The sequence below is a fragment of the Macrotis lagotis genome, chromosome 8 (genome assembly GCF_037893015.1).
Source record: "Macrotis lagotis isolate mMagLag1 chromosome 8, bilby.v1.9.chrom.fasta, whole genome shotgun sequence".
Taxonomy (NCBI): Eukaryota; Metazoa; Chordata; class Mammalia; order Peramelemorphia; family Peramelidae; genus Macrotis; species Macrotis lagotis.
In genome coordinates this window covers 26,921,959-26,935,863 of record NC_133665.1, presented here as the reverse complement: position 1 = coordinate 26,935,863, position 13,905 = coordinate 26,921,959, and the positions used below count along the sequence as shown (strand labels likewise).

At 48.5% G+C, this 13,905-nt stretch overlaps 1 protein-coding gene across 2 annotated transcripts; it reads left to right on the top strand.

Moving 5' to 3' along the window:
* The first annotated feature begins 806 nt into the window (after nt 1–806).
* IL11RA (interleukin 11 receptor subunit alpha) lies at nt 807–13,583 on the top strand. Of its 2 annotated transcripts, none has more exons than XM_074196559.1 (13): nt 807–901; nt 3,001–3,100; nt 3,378–3,438; nt 3,684–3,862; nt 4,048–4,162; nt 4,367–4,399; nt 4,572–4,738; nt 9,470–9,633; nt 10,535–10,676; nt 10,768–10,923; nt 11,060–11,156; nt 11,906–11,988; nt 12,969–13,583. In XM_074196559.1, the coding sequence occupies exons 2-13, from the start codon at nt 3,001–3,003 to the stop codon at nt 12,974–12,976; spliced, it is 1,305 nt and encodes a 434-aa protein (XP_074052660.1). In that variant the 5' UTR covers nt 807–901; the 3' UTR covers nt 12,977–13,583. The 2 variants fall into 2 exon arrangements, with proteins under 2 accessions (XP_074052660.1, XP_074052659.1); XM_074196558.1 differs by lacking the exon at nt 807–901 and adding an exon at nt 1,623–1,741.
* Nucleotides 13,584–13,905: the final 322 nt, after the last annotated feature.

Genomic DNA, 13,905 nt, shown 5'->3' with positions numbered 1-13,905 from the left:
GTAAAATGAATCCCTTGTGTTAAATAAGGTTTCTTAATCTGGGGTGTGGATAGATCTCGGGGGTCTGAACTTGGATGAGAGAAAAATTGTACTTTATTTTCATTAGCCTCCAACTGAAATTCAGCATTTCTTTTGATTATGAATGTAGAAAACAAATCATTACTATGAGAAGGGATCCACAAACCACCAAATTGCCGGAGGAGCTCAAACCTAAGCCACCAAAAAAATAAGCATGGCTGTATCAGATGTAGAGTCCCTTCTAGCTCCCACAGCCCAGGATGCATTTCAGGACCTCTTGCCTTCTGCCCACATTTGCCTCATTTCTCTTGAGGGGCTCCTTTATTAAACCAAAAAGTGGAGGCTGGGGGGGGGGGGCAATGACAAGTTAAACCTTCTAGAAGGGGGCCCAAGGACTTCCTTTGGGCCTGAGGCCCTGGAGCCAGTCAAGTAGGGAGGTTATGGAAGCTCCCGGTAAAGCAGCGCCGCCAGCAGTCTGGACTTCGCTGCCCTCGGCCCCAGGCCCCCCATCGGCTGGGCCGGGCAGAGCGGACACAGAGCCCTCTCGGGCCCTCGGCGGGGGACGTCCTGGGCCCCGGGCTTCGGTTCCGACCCCAGGGGACCCTCACTCGGCCCCGGCCGCCCCTTCCCCTCTCCAAGGCACTGCCCACACTCCCGCCCTCCGGTCGCTGCCCCTCCCGCCCCGGGGACAGGAAGTGTCCGGGCCGGGGTGGGGGCCTGGGCGGCGCCGCTGATTGGCAGTGCCGGACTCCAATGGGCCAGGGAGCGCCGACCCCCGCTCCGCCGGGACCCGGGGGCACGGGGCGGCCCGCTGTGCCCGGGGGCGGGGGCCCGAGGCCGAGCGGCGGCGGGAGCGGGCGGGCTGGCGGCTGGGCCGCATAAGGTGAGGACGGGCGGGCGGCCGGGCCCCGGAGCCGGGCCCCGGAGCCGGACCCCCGAGCCGGGCCCCGGAGCCGGGCCCCGGAGCCGTCCCCGGAGCCGGCCCGGCCCGGCGCGCCGAGGAGGAGGCGAGGAGCGTCCTGAGGGGCCGGGCTGGGAGGGACGGGGCTGCGGCGGGCCCCGAGGGGCCAGTCTCCTGGGGCGGGGGGATTCTCCCGGCCCCCCTTCCCTCAGCCCCTGGGGAGCAGCCGCAGGAGTGGGGCGCGCGGGGACGCGGGGTCTCCCATCGCAGCCACGTGCTCCCCTGCGGGCCCGGCCCGGGGGTCTCACTCGTGCGGGTCCGCCCGGCCGAGCTCGGGGACAGGAGCCGCCCCTTGGGCGGGGGCCGGGGGCCGTGGCCCCGGCGCTCCCCTGCGGCCCCTCACTCACGGACACGGGGCGCACGCGTGCGAGCCCAGCCGCGAGCACACGGACCCCCCCGAACCTCACTAGACCCCTCACAGGCCCGCTCCGCAGCCCCCCATGGGGGGAGCAGGGCAGGAGGCCCCCTTTGCAGCGTCCTGGGGTGGAAGAGGGCCATTCCTTAGCTTTGCCTTGCCCCTGGGGCTGGGGCAAGGGGAAGGAGGGGAGCGAAGGGGGCCTGGCCGAGGGGTAGCCGCATTCTGCCAGGGGATGGGGGGGAGAAAGGGGTGGGAATTGGAGGAGCCAGGCAAGGAGGTGGGGAGAGGGGGGCTGCCTTGAACTCCCAGAGCTCAGAGCTCAGAGCTGAGAGGCAGAGAAGGAATTGGCTGAGGACTGGAGGGAGGAAGAAGGATCATGGACACAGAGAGCACCGGGATCTAAGGTAGGGGGGATAGAGGTAGGGGTGCGGGTGCAAAGTGAGAGAGGCAGAGAAGCTTCGTGCCTCACTCCATGGGGGGATGGACCTATACCCCACTACCTACCGACAAACAAGCACATAGACACATGTATGCATGCAAACACTTGCATTCACATAAATCCTGTCTCTTTCTCTAAAGCCCCCTCTGCTCAGCCCCCTTCCCAACTCATCTCTATCACTCTCAGTGTACCTTCCAGCTGTATCTCCCACATCCAGTGTCTCTCCTTCCATAAGGTACCTCCCCTCCCCCTTTCCCTCCCCCAGTCACCCTTTTGTCTCAGGGCCTCTGGCAGCAGCTGTTGCATCTGGATCTCGTTAGTCGTTTACCTCCCAAACTTCTCCCTCCCTCTCCCTAAGCCTCTAAGGCTCCTTTCCTAGGAGTGAATCCAGAAAGGAACTAAGAAAAGATGGGGAGAGGGTAGCCCAGGGTCTGGTTAGAGCCAGACTGTCTCCTCTCAGCCTGTTTGTTCCAGAGTTGGAGAAGATGGACTCATAATGGTTGATTTAAGCAGGGCTGGGGGTGTCAGAACATGGCCACACCCTGATGCTATTTCTCCAATCTGTGTACATTCCCCCTCCCCATCAAACAGATCTTTTCAGGAGGCATTGAGCTGAGGGGATTCTTGGATCTCCAGACTATTTCCCAGACACCAGTTTCCTAGGTTCAGGGGTTCAGATTTATCCATTCCTTTCTAGTGGGTATATGGCTATCTTCTAGATTAGGGTTAATAGTGGAGTTGGGCCAAAATAGAGTGGAGTAGGTGGGGGGAGCTGCCCTAAGCAATGCCAGATTCTGAGCTTGCCCCCGTGCCAAGGGTTGTCAGGAGGAGGCAGGGGTCTGGCACGAACCCCAACGCCTCCAGCTTTTGTCCTGGGCCCCAAGCCCAGAACTGGGGCTCTTGGGGGCTGGGGAGGGGGTAGGAGTGGTAAGGAAGAGGAGGTGGGACTATGTATTATAATATTAAATGTGCATGTATTTTTGTGAATATATTGTCTATTGCTGCCTTTGTTTATGAAAGTGTATATGTGTCATTGTATTTATGCCAATTCCTAAGGGGAAATCTGTCCCCCAGTCCCAGAAAATGAAAGTCCCTCTGAGTTTTCTATTTTATGTCTTGGAAAAAACAAGATCCCTGGAGGGAGGGAGGACTAATATCAGAAGAGGCTGGGGTCCCAGAGAGCTGCTTCTCTTGAGATGAGCCTGTGCCTTATTCTCCTTCCAGATGAGCAGCAGTTGTTCTGGACTGGGCAGGGTCCTGGTGATAGTGACTGCAGCCCTCGTGTCTGTCTCTTCTATTGGCCCTGAGACCTGGGGTCCTCCAGGTGAGAAAGCATGGCATTGACCTGGGCCCCCAACTACTGACCTGAGGGAGTTATCAGACCTCAGGATATCAGAATTTAGGCTAAAACTGGTACCCTTTCCTCTTCTCCTCCCTCCATGCATGCCCTAGGAATGTGATCCAGTAATCTACAAGCTGAAGCCCAATTCCTAGAATCCCTTGCAACTACTATCCCCTGATGTGGGAGGGAATTGGGAGATGTCTGAAAAGTCAGCATGGGGAGGCTTTCTCCATAGAATTTATACCAATCTCACCCCCAGGGGTCCATTATGGACAACTCGGAGAGACCATTGTGCTCTTGTGTCCAGGAGTGACTCGCAGGTAAGGATCTCACCTCACTTCTCCAAGCTCCATCATAACTTTCTCATATTTTCAGGGGATGATGGGGTGAGATATATAATCAGGAGCTGAGGGAATGGGGTGGGGAGGAGAGTCCATCGACTTCAGCGCTGGTCCAGCACTTCAGCATAGTCCTTTGAACTAATAGGTGCTTCATGTTTAATGATTGATCTTCCAACTTCATGCTGTTCCATCCTCAACCCCTCCTCCCCCACTTGCATCCTTAGGACACTGGTTTCCTGGCACCGGGCTGATGGCCATGCACTCCTGGAGCCATCGAGGTCAGAGTTAGGGTTGGCACAACGGGAGTTGGTCCTGGAGCAGGCAGATAGCAAAGACGAGGGCACCTACATCTGTCAGTCCCAGGATGGGGGGACCAGAGGCTCTGTAATGCTCCAACTAGGCTGTGAGTGGTGTTTGGGGTTTGAGGGGTATTAGCTGGGGAATGATGTGAGTGGTGCTGATGGAGGGATGGAGTTGAGTGGGCCTGTGAATGACTGGAAAGGGCTGACACCCTAGCAAGGAGAAAGTCTGGAAGAGAGTAATTGATGCCTCCCTGGCAGCCCTTAGCTCCTGTCCTGTCCCCCACAGACCCTCCATCTCGCCCCATGGTTTCCTGCCGGGCATCAGACTATGAGAATTTCTCCTGTTCCTGGAACTCCAGCCGGGTCAGTGGCCTCCCCACACGATACATTGCCTCTTACAGGTGTGTGAGGCAGGAATAAAAGAGAAATGGAATGGGTACAGGGGAGATGGGGAGAAGGGAAAATTGGGGGTAGACAAACTTCCCCTGGGACTTCTCTATAGGTTAGGAAATTTCAACTGGGAGGGGGGGGCACTGGGAGATTTCTTTCTTTAGTAGCCCAGGGATTTAACCCATGCATCCCTTTTCTCCTTCCTCTTGTCATAGGAAGAAAATCATCCTTGGAACAGAAAGAGGAAGGTAAAAAGTTCTGATTCTCTCTTATTCCCAGGGGGGACTCTTTGGAAAGAGAGGTTATGTGGGTAGAGGATTTTAGGAGGATAAGCTTAGCCACTGTGTTGGGTCCAGAATAGTACAGGGAATCCTCTGAGTGAGTAGTCCTGATACCCACTGTATTATCCCGCAAATATAGGTCAGCGCTGTCTACAGATCCAAGGCCATGCCTACCGGAACTTCCTGGGGCTACCCGGTGTGTGGTCCATGGCTCTGAGTTCTGGAGCCAATATCGCATTAATGTGACTGAAGTGAATCCCCTGGGGGCAAGTGTCCGCCTCCTGGATGTGAGCATGCAGAGTATCTGTAAGTAAGCTCTCTTTTGATATCACCTAAAATACTGACTTCTGACATAAAATATCTATGAATGACCCACTTCCCCCCAACTCTGACCCTCTACAAGAAAATCTATTAGTATGAAGAATATCCATGATAACCTAACCCCCACCCCTATCCAATTATGTTGATATTTTGTGTGCTGAACAACTAGCAGCACATTTTAGAATGACCTCAGTAACATATGGAATGACCTCATGTGATTCTTTACAAAACTGACCCTTATACAATTATAGATTTAAAGCTGGCAGAAGCCTTAGAAATTATTAAGTCCAACCCCCTCATTTTATAGATGAGGCCAGTGAGGCTTAGAAAGATTAGGTGACTTTTTCCAGGGTCACCTGGTTCGTAGATGCCTGAGGCAGGATTTAAATTCTGGTCTTCTTAACTCCCAAGTCTGGCATAGCTGCCTCAACCCTATCATCACAGAAAGCATCCTATTTCTGTTCCTCTAATTTCTTCCCCATTGACTTCTACTATGAACCTCTTAAATATTAGCCCCCCCATCCCCATCCCTGCAGTGTATCTCTGACTAGCCTTCTCAATACTGTCCCCATAAAAAGACAGGTACTGCATGCAAACTAACTCAAGCATCATACAGAAGATCTGTTGGTTATCTCTCACAATTCTATATAGTCCACAAGGGACCCCTAGGACTCCGCTTTGCAAAAACTGACTGTACCTGCACAGAATATTTCTGGAAAACTCTACAGTGACCTCCATATTGACCCCCATGACTCCTCTGTCACTGATCTTCTTCCCAATGACCCAATTTGTCAGAATATTGACCCCTTAAATGACCCCTAAACTATATCCCACTGTCACTGAATGACCCTGGAAAGTACTTGCTCCTTACTCTATTTAGGGACTGGCTGACTTTGGCACTCCCCCCCCACCCCATTCTCTTTTCATAAGGATTCTTACCCCTGCAACCACACTAGACTCTCACTAAGTCACTTTTTATGTCCCTGAATCCTGTAGTGACTTCTTCCTTTTCTTGAATTTTTACAAGATGGAAAGTTTCAAGGGCAAGGATTAACTAAGAAATGAAAGTGAATAAAATCAAACCACAAGTATACCCCCAAACAGAATGAATTATGGAGGACAGGGTTTGATCCTATTTTCCTGACCATGGTGGGGGGGGTGTTTCCTACCTTGGTTCCTGGATAAAGAAGGAAACAAGCATTGAGGTATTTATCATGTTCCAGACCCTGTGATCCTCTGTTATTTAATAACTCTCATTTATATGAGACTTTTAAAGTTTATGTGCTTTTTTTGACCTGATGATATGGAAAGTACAAAGGTCATTATCCCTAGTTTCCAGAAGAGGACACTGAGGGGTTTTTTTTGCTTGTTTGTTTTTGTTTTAGTTTTTTACAAGGCAGTGGGGTTAAGTGACTTGCCCAAGGTCACACAGCTAGGTAATTATTATGTGTCTGAGACTGGATTTGAACTCATGTCCTCCTGACTCCAGGGCCAGTGCTCTATCCACCTAACTGCCCCTAGGACATTGAGGCTTACAGAGATTATGTGACTGGACCATGGTTACAAATGGATTATGTATCAGAGCTAGGATTCCAACCTAAATCTCTTACTAACTCTAAATTCAGTATAATCCCAAATACATTATTCTGGCACATTCCTCCAGGAGGTGAAGCTGCTACACCCAAGGGAAGCTCAAATCCCACTTCTGTGAATTTCTTTCCTACCTTCTAGCTCCAAGCTAGACTTTACCTCTGCTCTATAGCCTCCCTGAGAAAAGATACAAGTATTTGAGTATCTACCCTGTTATTTCATTCCCAACTATAACCCCAGGAGGTAGGTGATATTGTTGTCCCCATTTTACAGTTGAGGCAGAATAGGAGAAGCGACTTGTCCAGGGTCACACAGCTAGTAAGTGTCTAAGGTCAAATTTAAACTCAGGTTTTACTAATTCCAGGCTTGGCACTAAATCCACTGGACTCTTCAGTTTTCTTTCATTTGGGCTCTTTTCTCTTTGACCCCAAAGAGTACACCCAGGCTTCATGTCCTGCTTTGGCTTACTGTTCTTTTCCTTTAGTATAGGCAGCACTTTTCATCATCTGCTAGGTATCTCTGACTATAATCCCTAACATCTTATCTTTATCCCTGACCTACTCTTTCTCATTCTGTTGGTTTTTGGAAGGCATTCCATCAGCTGGTCCTGCCCTCTATTGAAGCTTGAGTTTTCTACCTTTTGTCCTAAACTGGCCCCTTCACCTAATCTCAAGAACAGTTTTTGACCTAAACATCATCATCCCAAATGGTTCACATTTTGTATTCTGCAATATCCCTTCAAGGACCAGAAGCATTCTTCTGCTCTGTCTCTTTCTCTTTCAAAACTCAGGTTGACTATTTTAGACTCTAATTGTCTAATCATCTGCAGTTCACTGATGGTGAATAGCAGAGAATCATAAACTGAGCCAGACAGGGCTTAAGAGTTCATCTAATCTGGGTGTGGGAGAATAGAGCAAGGACCCTGGAGTGAGGAGTACCTGAGTTCAACTCTGGCTTCAGACACTTAATAATTGCCTAGCTGTGAAACTTTGGGCAAGTCACCTAACCCCATTGCCTTGCAAAAACAAAACAAAACAAAACAAAACAAAAAAGAGTTTATCTAATCCAACCTGCTCATTTTTCATAAGAGAAAACAAGCCCAGAGAGCTATGAAATTGGCTCACATATTTAGTAAGGAACAAAAAGCTAGAATTTGAACCCAGTTCTTCTGACTCAAAATCCAACCCACTTTCCCCTGTCCCAGGTCCTGAACTCAGTGAGTGATGGTTTTGGTTATCAGTTCTACCTACTCCCCAGGATTTCTTTCCCTTAAACACAGGTCCAGTGAAGGGAGGTGAAATTCTTCACCAAATCCCTTAATTACATTCCTTTATTAAATGATTTCCTCCATTAAAGTCCTCTTTCAGGTTTTTGGGTTTTGGTTTTTGTTTTTTTTTTTGCAAGGCAATGGGGTTAAGTGGCTTGCCCAAGGCCACACAGCCAGGTAATTATTAAGTGTCTGAGGCCAGATTTGAACTCAGGTACTCCTGACTCCAGGGCAGGTGCTCTATTCACTGCACCATCTAGCTGCCCCTAAAGTCCTCTTTTGTAGTGTCACTGAGGAGATCCTATATTCCCAAAGGCTGTTAGTGGAATGCACACTTTGGCAACTTTTTTTTTAAGGGTTTTTTTTTTTTTTTTTTTTTTGGCAAGGCATGGGGTTAAGTGGATTGCCCAAGGCCACCCAGCTAGGTAATTGTTAAGTGTCTGAGTCTGGATTTGAACTCAGGTACTCCTGACTCCAGGGCCAGTGCTCTATCCACTGTGCCACCTAGCTGCCCCTGAAGTATATTTCTGTCAATCAACAAACATTCATTTAGTATCTGTACTAAGTACTGGGTTATTAAGAAAGGCAAAAAATGGTCCCTGCTCTCCAGGATCTCACAGTCTAATGGAGAAGACAACATGCAAATAACTATATATGAGCAAGGCCTAAGCAGCATAAATTGGGGAGAGTCTCAGTGAGAAGGCACTAAGATTAAGGACTAGGAAAGGATTCACAGAAGAGAAATGCACTGTTATGTATGAGAAGTAGGGTATCACTGGATTGCCAAGTGGGAGAGGAATAAGGGAAGGAAGTAGGAAAGGTTGGAGGGGTTACATTATGAAGAGTTTTAAAAGTCGAACAGTTTTTCTATTTGCTCCTGTAAGTATTAGAAATGTGCTGGAATTTATTTAAAAGGGAGTGCCATGGTCAGACCAATACTTAAGATAACTTGACTATTGAGTGGAGAATGGACTGGAGCAGGGAGAAATTTGAGACAAAGAGACTGACTAGCAGGCAGTCGCACAGTGCAAGTGTGAGGCTTTCAGAAAAGAGAAGGGAGCTTGAGTCACGAAGGTGACTCAACAGAACTTGACAGATGATTGGATATGGGAAGGTGAGAGGGAAGAATCACAAGTAATGTGATACTCAGGATGTGAACCTGATGTTACCTGGACAGTCTTATAAGAGGTTAGCAAAAGAAGAAGGCTTGGAGGCCAAGATGACTTTAGTTTGGGACCTGTAGAAGTTAAGATTTCTATGTGATATTCAGTTTAGGATGTATAAAAGGCAGTTTGAGATGTGAGCCTGGAGGTCAGCATAAATAGATCTAAGAATCATCTGCCTTGAGATGATTATCATTGACTCTATGGGAGCTTATTCTCCAAATATAGTATAGAGGGAGAGGAGAAGAGGGGCAAGGCCCTGGGGCTCACCTGTTCTGTACTGAGAGCAGGATATGAAATATTACACAGTAAAACTACATATGTACATGTATACATATATGGACTTTATATATAATTCCAACAAAGTAGATAGCTGTTGCTTCAAACCTCAAACCCCTATATAGATTCTACATTTACAGACACTTCTACACAAATCAACTTCTCTGTAGCACAACCATTCATAGCATATCAATCATATTCTTTCATTATCTCTCATTGACCTTAGCATCTGTGATACGCCTCTTCCCTTCCTCTTTATGCTTCCTGGTATTTCCTATTACCACCTTCTCTAATCCTAGCATCTATAGCTTAACTGTCTCTGATCTAAACTCAGGGCAGAATTTAAGGAGTAGCACATAGGAACTTCTTGGATATCCCTATTGACCCCAAGCTCATCCCCTGCCTTCATGTTCACAGTAAGGCCAGACCCACCCCAGGGACTTCGAGTGGAACCAATTCCTGGGGCTCCTCGCCGCCTGCTGGTTAGCTGGGCCTATCCAAACTCCTGGCCCCTCCAACCCCACTTTCTGCTCAAGTTCCGACTTCAATACCGCCCTGTGCGCCACCGGACCTGGTCCATGGTAAGGGGAAAGGTGGGATAGAGGGATTTATTCCAGTCCATGGTAAGGTGAAAGCATGAAATGGAGGCAAAATACTTAGACCTTTTCCACAGGATAGGTGCGCTCAGATCTGGAAGTCCCTATAGTACAAGCTTCATCTTCATATCTCTGACTCTTTTAGCTCTGAGGGCTTAGCCTGTTCTGTGTATATCCAGTTCTTATGCCTTGGAATGAGTGTTCCTATGTGTGTGGTGGCATCCCATCTAGGATAGACAGGGAGAACACTAACATCCACAGTAATCTCACTTCATTTCGTCCCCATCTCTTTGGTTTGCTCCCCTCTTTGGAATTAACAAGTAGACTGTGGCTTAATAATGTTTCTGAATTAAAAAAAAATTTGCTAGACGTTTCCTCATCTGTAAAATGAGGGATGTACAGAGGACCCTCTGATACATATTCTTCAGTCCTTTACAGGACTAACATTTGTAACTTTTGGATTGTCCAGATTCTAAGTTAATTTCAGAACTGACTATAGATTGCTCAATGAACCATTTTATGGGATCTAGATGAATTATTTGGGTTTATCCTAGAGCCTTGGGACCTTTGTTCTGTACCATTCTGTCTGGGAAAAATTTTTTAGTCCCCCAATGATGCTGGATGAGCATAAAAGGGAAGGTATCTTCAACTTTGCCAGACTGTCCTCTGCCCTCATTCTGCATCCTGCATCACTGTATCCCTGTACTTCCATCTATCCAATCCAAGATTAGAAGACCTCAGTACAATTTGCAGACATTTCAGGACCCATGCAGTAGTCAGCTCCAGTATAGGTCAGAAAACTCATTTCCCTATACTCCTCATTCCCTCATGGAATGCTTTGCCAAAGTACCCCGTGCCCCCAGGTCCCTCCCTGTGACCCCCGCAGGTGGAGCCAACTGGGCTGGAAGAAGTGATCACTGATGCTGTGGCTGGGCTGCCCCATGTTGTGAGAGTTAGTGCCCGAGACTTCCTTGATGCTGGTACTTGGAGTGACTGGAGTGAGGAGGCCTGGGGGACTCCGAGTCCTGGTGAGGAAAAGTGTTTGGGTGTGGGAGGATAGAAGGGAGGGAAGATCTGGAGAGCAACTCTACCCTTCATAAGCTACTCTTGCTCTTTTAGCATTGGCTGCCTTTGGTCTGATCACCAGACCCAGTGAGAAGCCCTTAGAGACAGAGATGCAGACACAGACACAGGTGCAAGAACAGACTGAGATGAAGCCAGAGAGACGTGTCCTCGCTGGGCCTTCCCTGCAGCCCGACTCTCAGCCTCTAATGGGTGAGTTGGCTAGCTGGGTACGTCAGGGTGATCCTCATCAGGGATAGACAGACCCCAAAGAATCTCCTCGAGGGCCTCCATCTGCTGAAGTGGTGGGGTCAAGCTGCTTCTCATATGGGTTCTTCTTTCCATTCAGACCAAAGGGATCCCCTGGAGCAGGTGACTGTGGTAGCATCTCTGGGTGTTTTCTCTTTTGTGGGTCTGGCTGCTGGGGCCCTCGCACTACTGCTTTGGTAAGTGACTCGAGTCCTGTCAACATTCTATTCCCCCCCACCATCAAATCTCAAATTGCCTCTCTTACCCTGATCTTATAGATCATTCAGCCTTAAACTCCCTTTGATCCCCCCCCCCCCCGGCCTATTCCTTTTACAGTTTATGGTATAAGTGAAAGAGCATTGGTCCTAGAGTCAGGGGATCTGGGTTCAAATCATACCCTGACCCTCAGTTTCATAGCTGTAAAATGGCTAGATTCTTCTGGCTCTTAATACTTGTCCTTCATCCCCAAAGAAGACTATGAATCAGGGAGGTGATGCCATGACAAGTACATGAATTGGATTTGAGTGAGGGGGATGCTGTGCTAAGTCACCAGTCTCACTTTTCTCCTCCAGAACTATCTGGATGCAGTGGCCAGATATGAATCAGGATAACTGGAGATGCCCTTGGATGCTGGGCAGTCAGGGTTAAGTGACTTGCCCAAGGTCACACAGCTAGTAAATGTCTGAGGCTGGATTTGAACTCCCATCCTCCTGACTCCAAATCCAGTGCTCTATCCATTTTGCCACCTAGCTGCACCTTAATATCTGATCTGGCTCTTAAGATCAAATGATGGCTCTTAGAGATTATCTCTAGACCAACCTCCTCATATCCTAGGTGAGACCCACTGACCCCCTCCCCTAACTGACCTAACTACTGTGACCTCTGTGGAGCCTTGAGACATCCCTCCCAGGCTCAGAGGAAAGCTTGTATACTCTGTTCACAACAGGATGAGGCTGAAAGGAAACAGAAAAGAGACTGCTCCAAAGCCTCGATTCTTGGCTCCTATGGTGCAAGTGAAGACCATGCCTGGTGAGTACCTTAGGAGAGGCTCAACTAGTGGGAAAACAAAGAGGGTAACCTCCTTTCCCCCACCCCTAGCCCTTACTGCTACTACATCCATGTTATCCCCTCTAAGTCATCATTTCTAATGATCTTATGACTCACCATTTCCCTTATCAGATCTACACAATTCCTATCTTTCCCCTGAGGCCTCAGTTCTGAGTTCCTATGCTACTGGGAAATCACACTCAGCCCATCCCATCCCTATCCTCTGGCCCTTTACCTAAAAACACAGCCAAGAGGGTGGGTCTAACTAGATACAGTTTTGATTCTCCAGATTTAGGAATTGGAGAATAAGGCCATAAATATCTCCATTCTCCAAGCCCATCTCCTTTCTGGATCTTAACCTTGTCCCCTTAACATTTTAGTTGTCTCAGCTTTTTGGTCTGGCTTCAAAATCTCCTGTGGTAGAAGGGGAAGGAGAGATCAGGGAAGAGGCCCCTCATTATGTTTGGAATTCTGGGAAGTCAGTGCTGGGCTATAGCTATATAAAAACAGATTGGATAAATTGTGCCCTCAGGTTTTCCTAGCACTTTGTTGGGGGGAATATTCAGTTTTGAACTGAACAGGGGAAAGATGGGACAGTGTGTGATCAGAGTTCAGGTTGTCAGAGGTTTGAAAAAGGTAAGGTTAGGGTGAACTGGAGCAGTCAGGGAAGGTTTACTGGGAAACTTGAAGCAGAACCTTGTGGCTAGGTGAAGAGGAATAGGAAAAGGCATTCTATTTCAATAGAATAGTTCAAGCATAATGTGAAGGGACAAAGAGCAGGAAAAGGAGGAGAAGGCACCTGAGGACTTGGGGAGGCCTGGGGGTGGGGGAAGAAAAATACTTAGCTCCTATCTCCTCTAGCTTGGAGGTTCTTTTTAAGATGTTTTCCTCTGGGAATGTGGCCAGGGAGTCCTAAGATAGGACCCTTCCTCAAATTACTTCCCTTTTCTGCTTCCTTCCAGAGGCTTAGATCCTGTAGTGAACTAGGATCTTATTCCTAGTAGGAGCTGTATACACTCAGCACCAGTGTGCAAAGGCAGCCGGAGTTCCTGAAAGGATAGATGACTTCCCTCCAAATCCATCATCTCGAGGGGCTGTTGTTTAGGGTCCATTTTTGTGGGACTCACAGTATCCCTAATATTTGTTCAGTGGGTGGGGAACAACTCCCTAGACACAGGGCTCATGCAACAAACACCCTCTCTTTTCCACACCAACTCTGGCTCGGAGAAAGGGCAAAAGACTTCCCTTTCGAACATCTAGGGCCATAAGGGACAAAGATGGTAAATACACCTGAAGCAAGGTGAAGTGTTTCTATGTACATGTGGGAAATAACCATGTGTGTGTGTGTCTGTGTGTCTAGGTGTAGGTCCCTGGGTTTGAGTGTGGGGAGTTGTAACCCTGACTTTCTAAAGACTACACACCTGTGGTTGTTAGGACATATTCCTGTTTAAGCCTCTAAGCTCTGTATTTGTATGTGGACACCAATGGGTATTGGTGGGAAAGAAAGCTTGGAGGAGGATAGTGTACTGTTGCCATCATGTATCTATGTGAATAAAAGGAATTAGGCTTTGTTATAACCTCAGCATAAACTCTTTTGAAGAAGGAAAGTCTGAAGGTGTTGGTGCCCCCTGGAGGAGTTATTTCCTAGTTTTGTTTTGTTTTTTTCCCATCTCATCTCCTTTTTTTCTCACCCTGATGTTTCAAGTTACCAGAGGCTTCTGTCCAGGTCATCTTTATTAGGGGAAGAGGGTTATCTGAAGGCAGCAGGTAGGGGACTGCTTTCCACCAGATCTGGTTCCTATGGTGAGCTCAGCCATTGATGCATTCCCTCTCTCCCCACCTTGGGTCTCTTAGGAAAATGAGTGACTTCCCTCCCCCAGGAGCACAGCAATATAGTGA

Excerpts from the sequence above, each read along its gene's own strand:
- IL11RA (XM_074196559.1), top strand. The coding sequence starts at position 3,001 with ATGAGCAGCAGTTGTTCTGGACTGGGCAGGGTCCTGGTGATAGTGACT. Across the intron at positions 3,439-3,683 it reads TGTCCAGGAGTGACTCGCAG|GACACTGGTTTCCTGGCACC; the intron begins GTAAGGATCTCA and ends TTGCATCCTTAG. Across the intron at positions 10,924-11,059 it reads CGACTCTCAGCCTCTAATGG|ACCAAAGGGATCCCCTGGAG; the intron begins GTGAGTTGGCTA and ends CTTTCCATTCAG.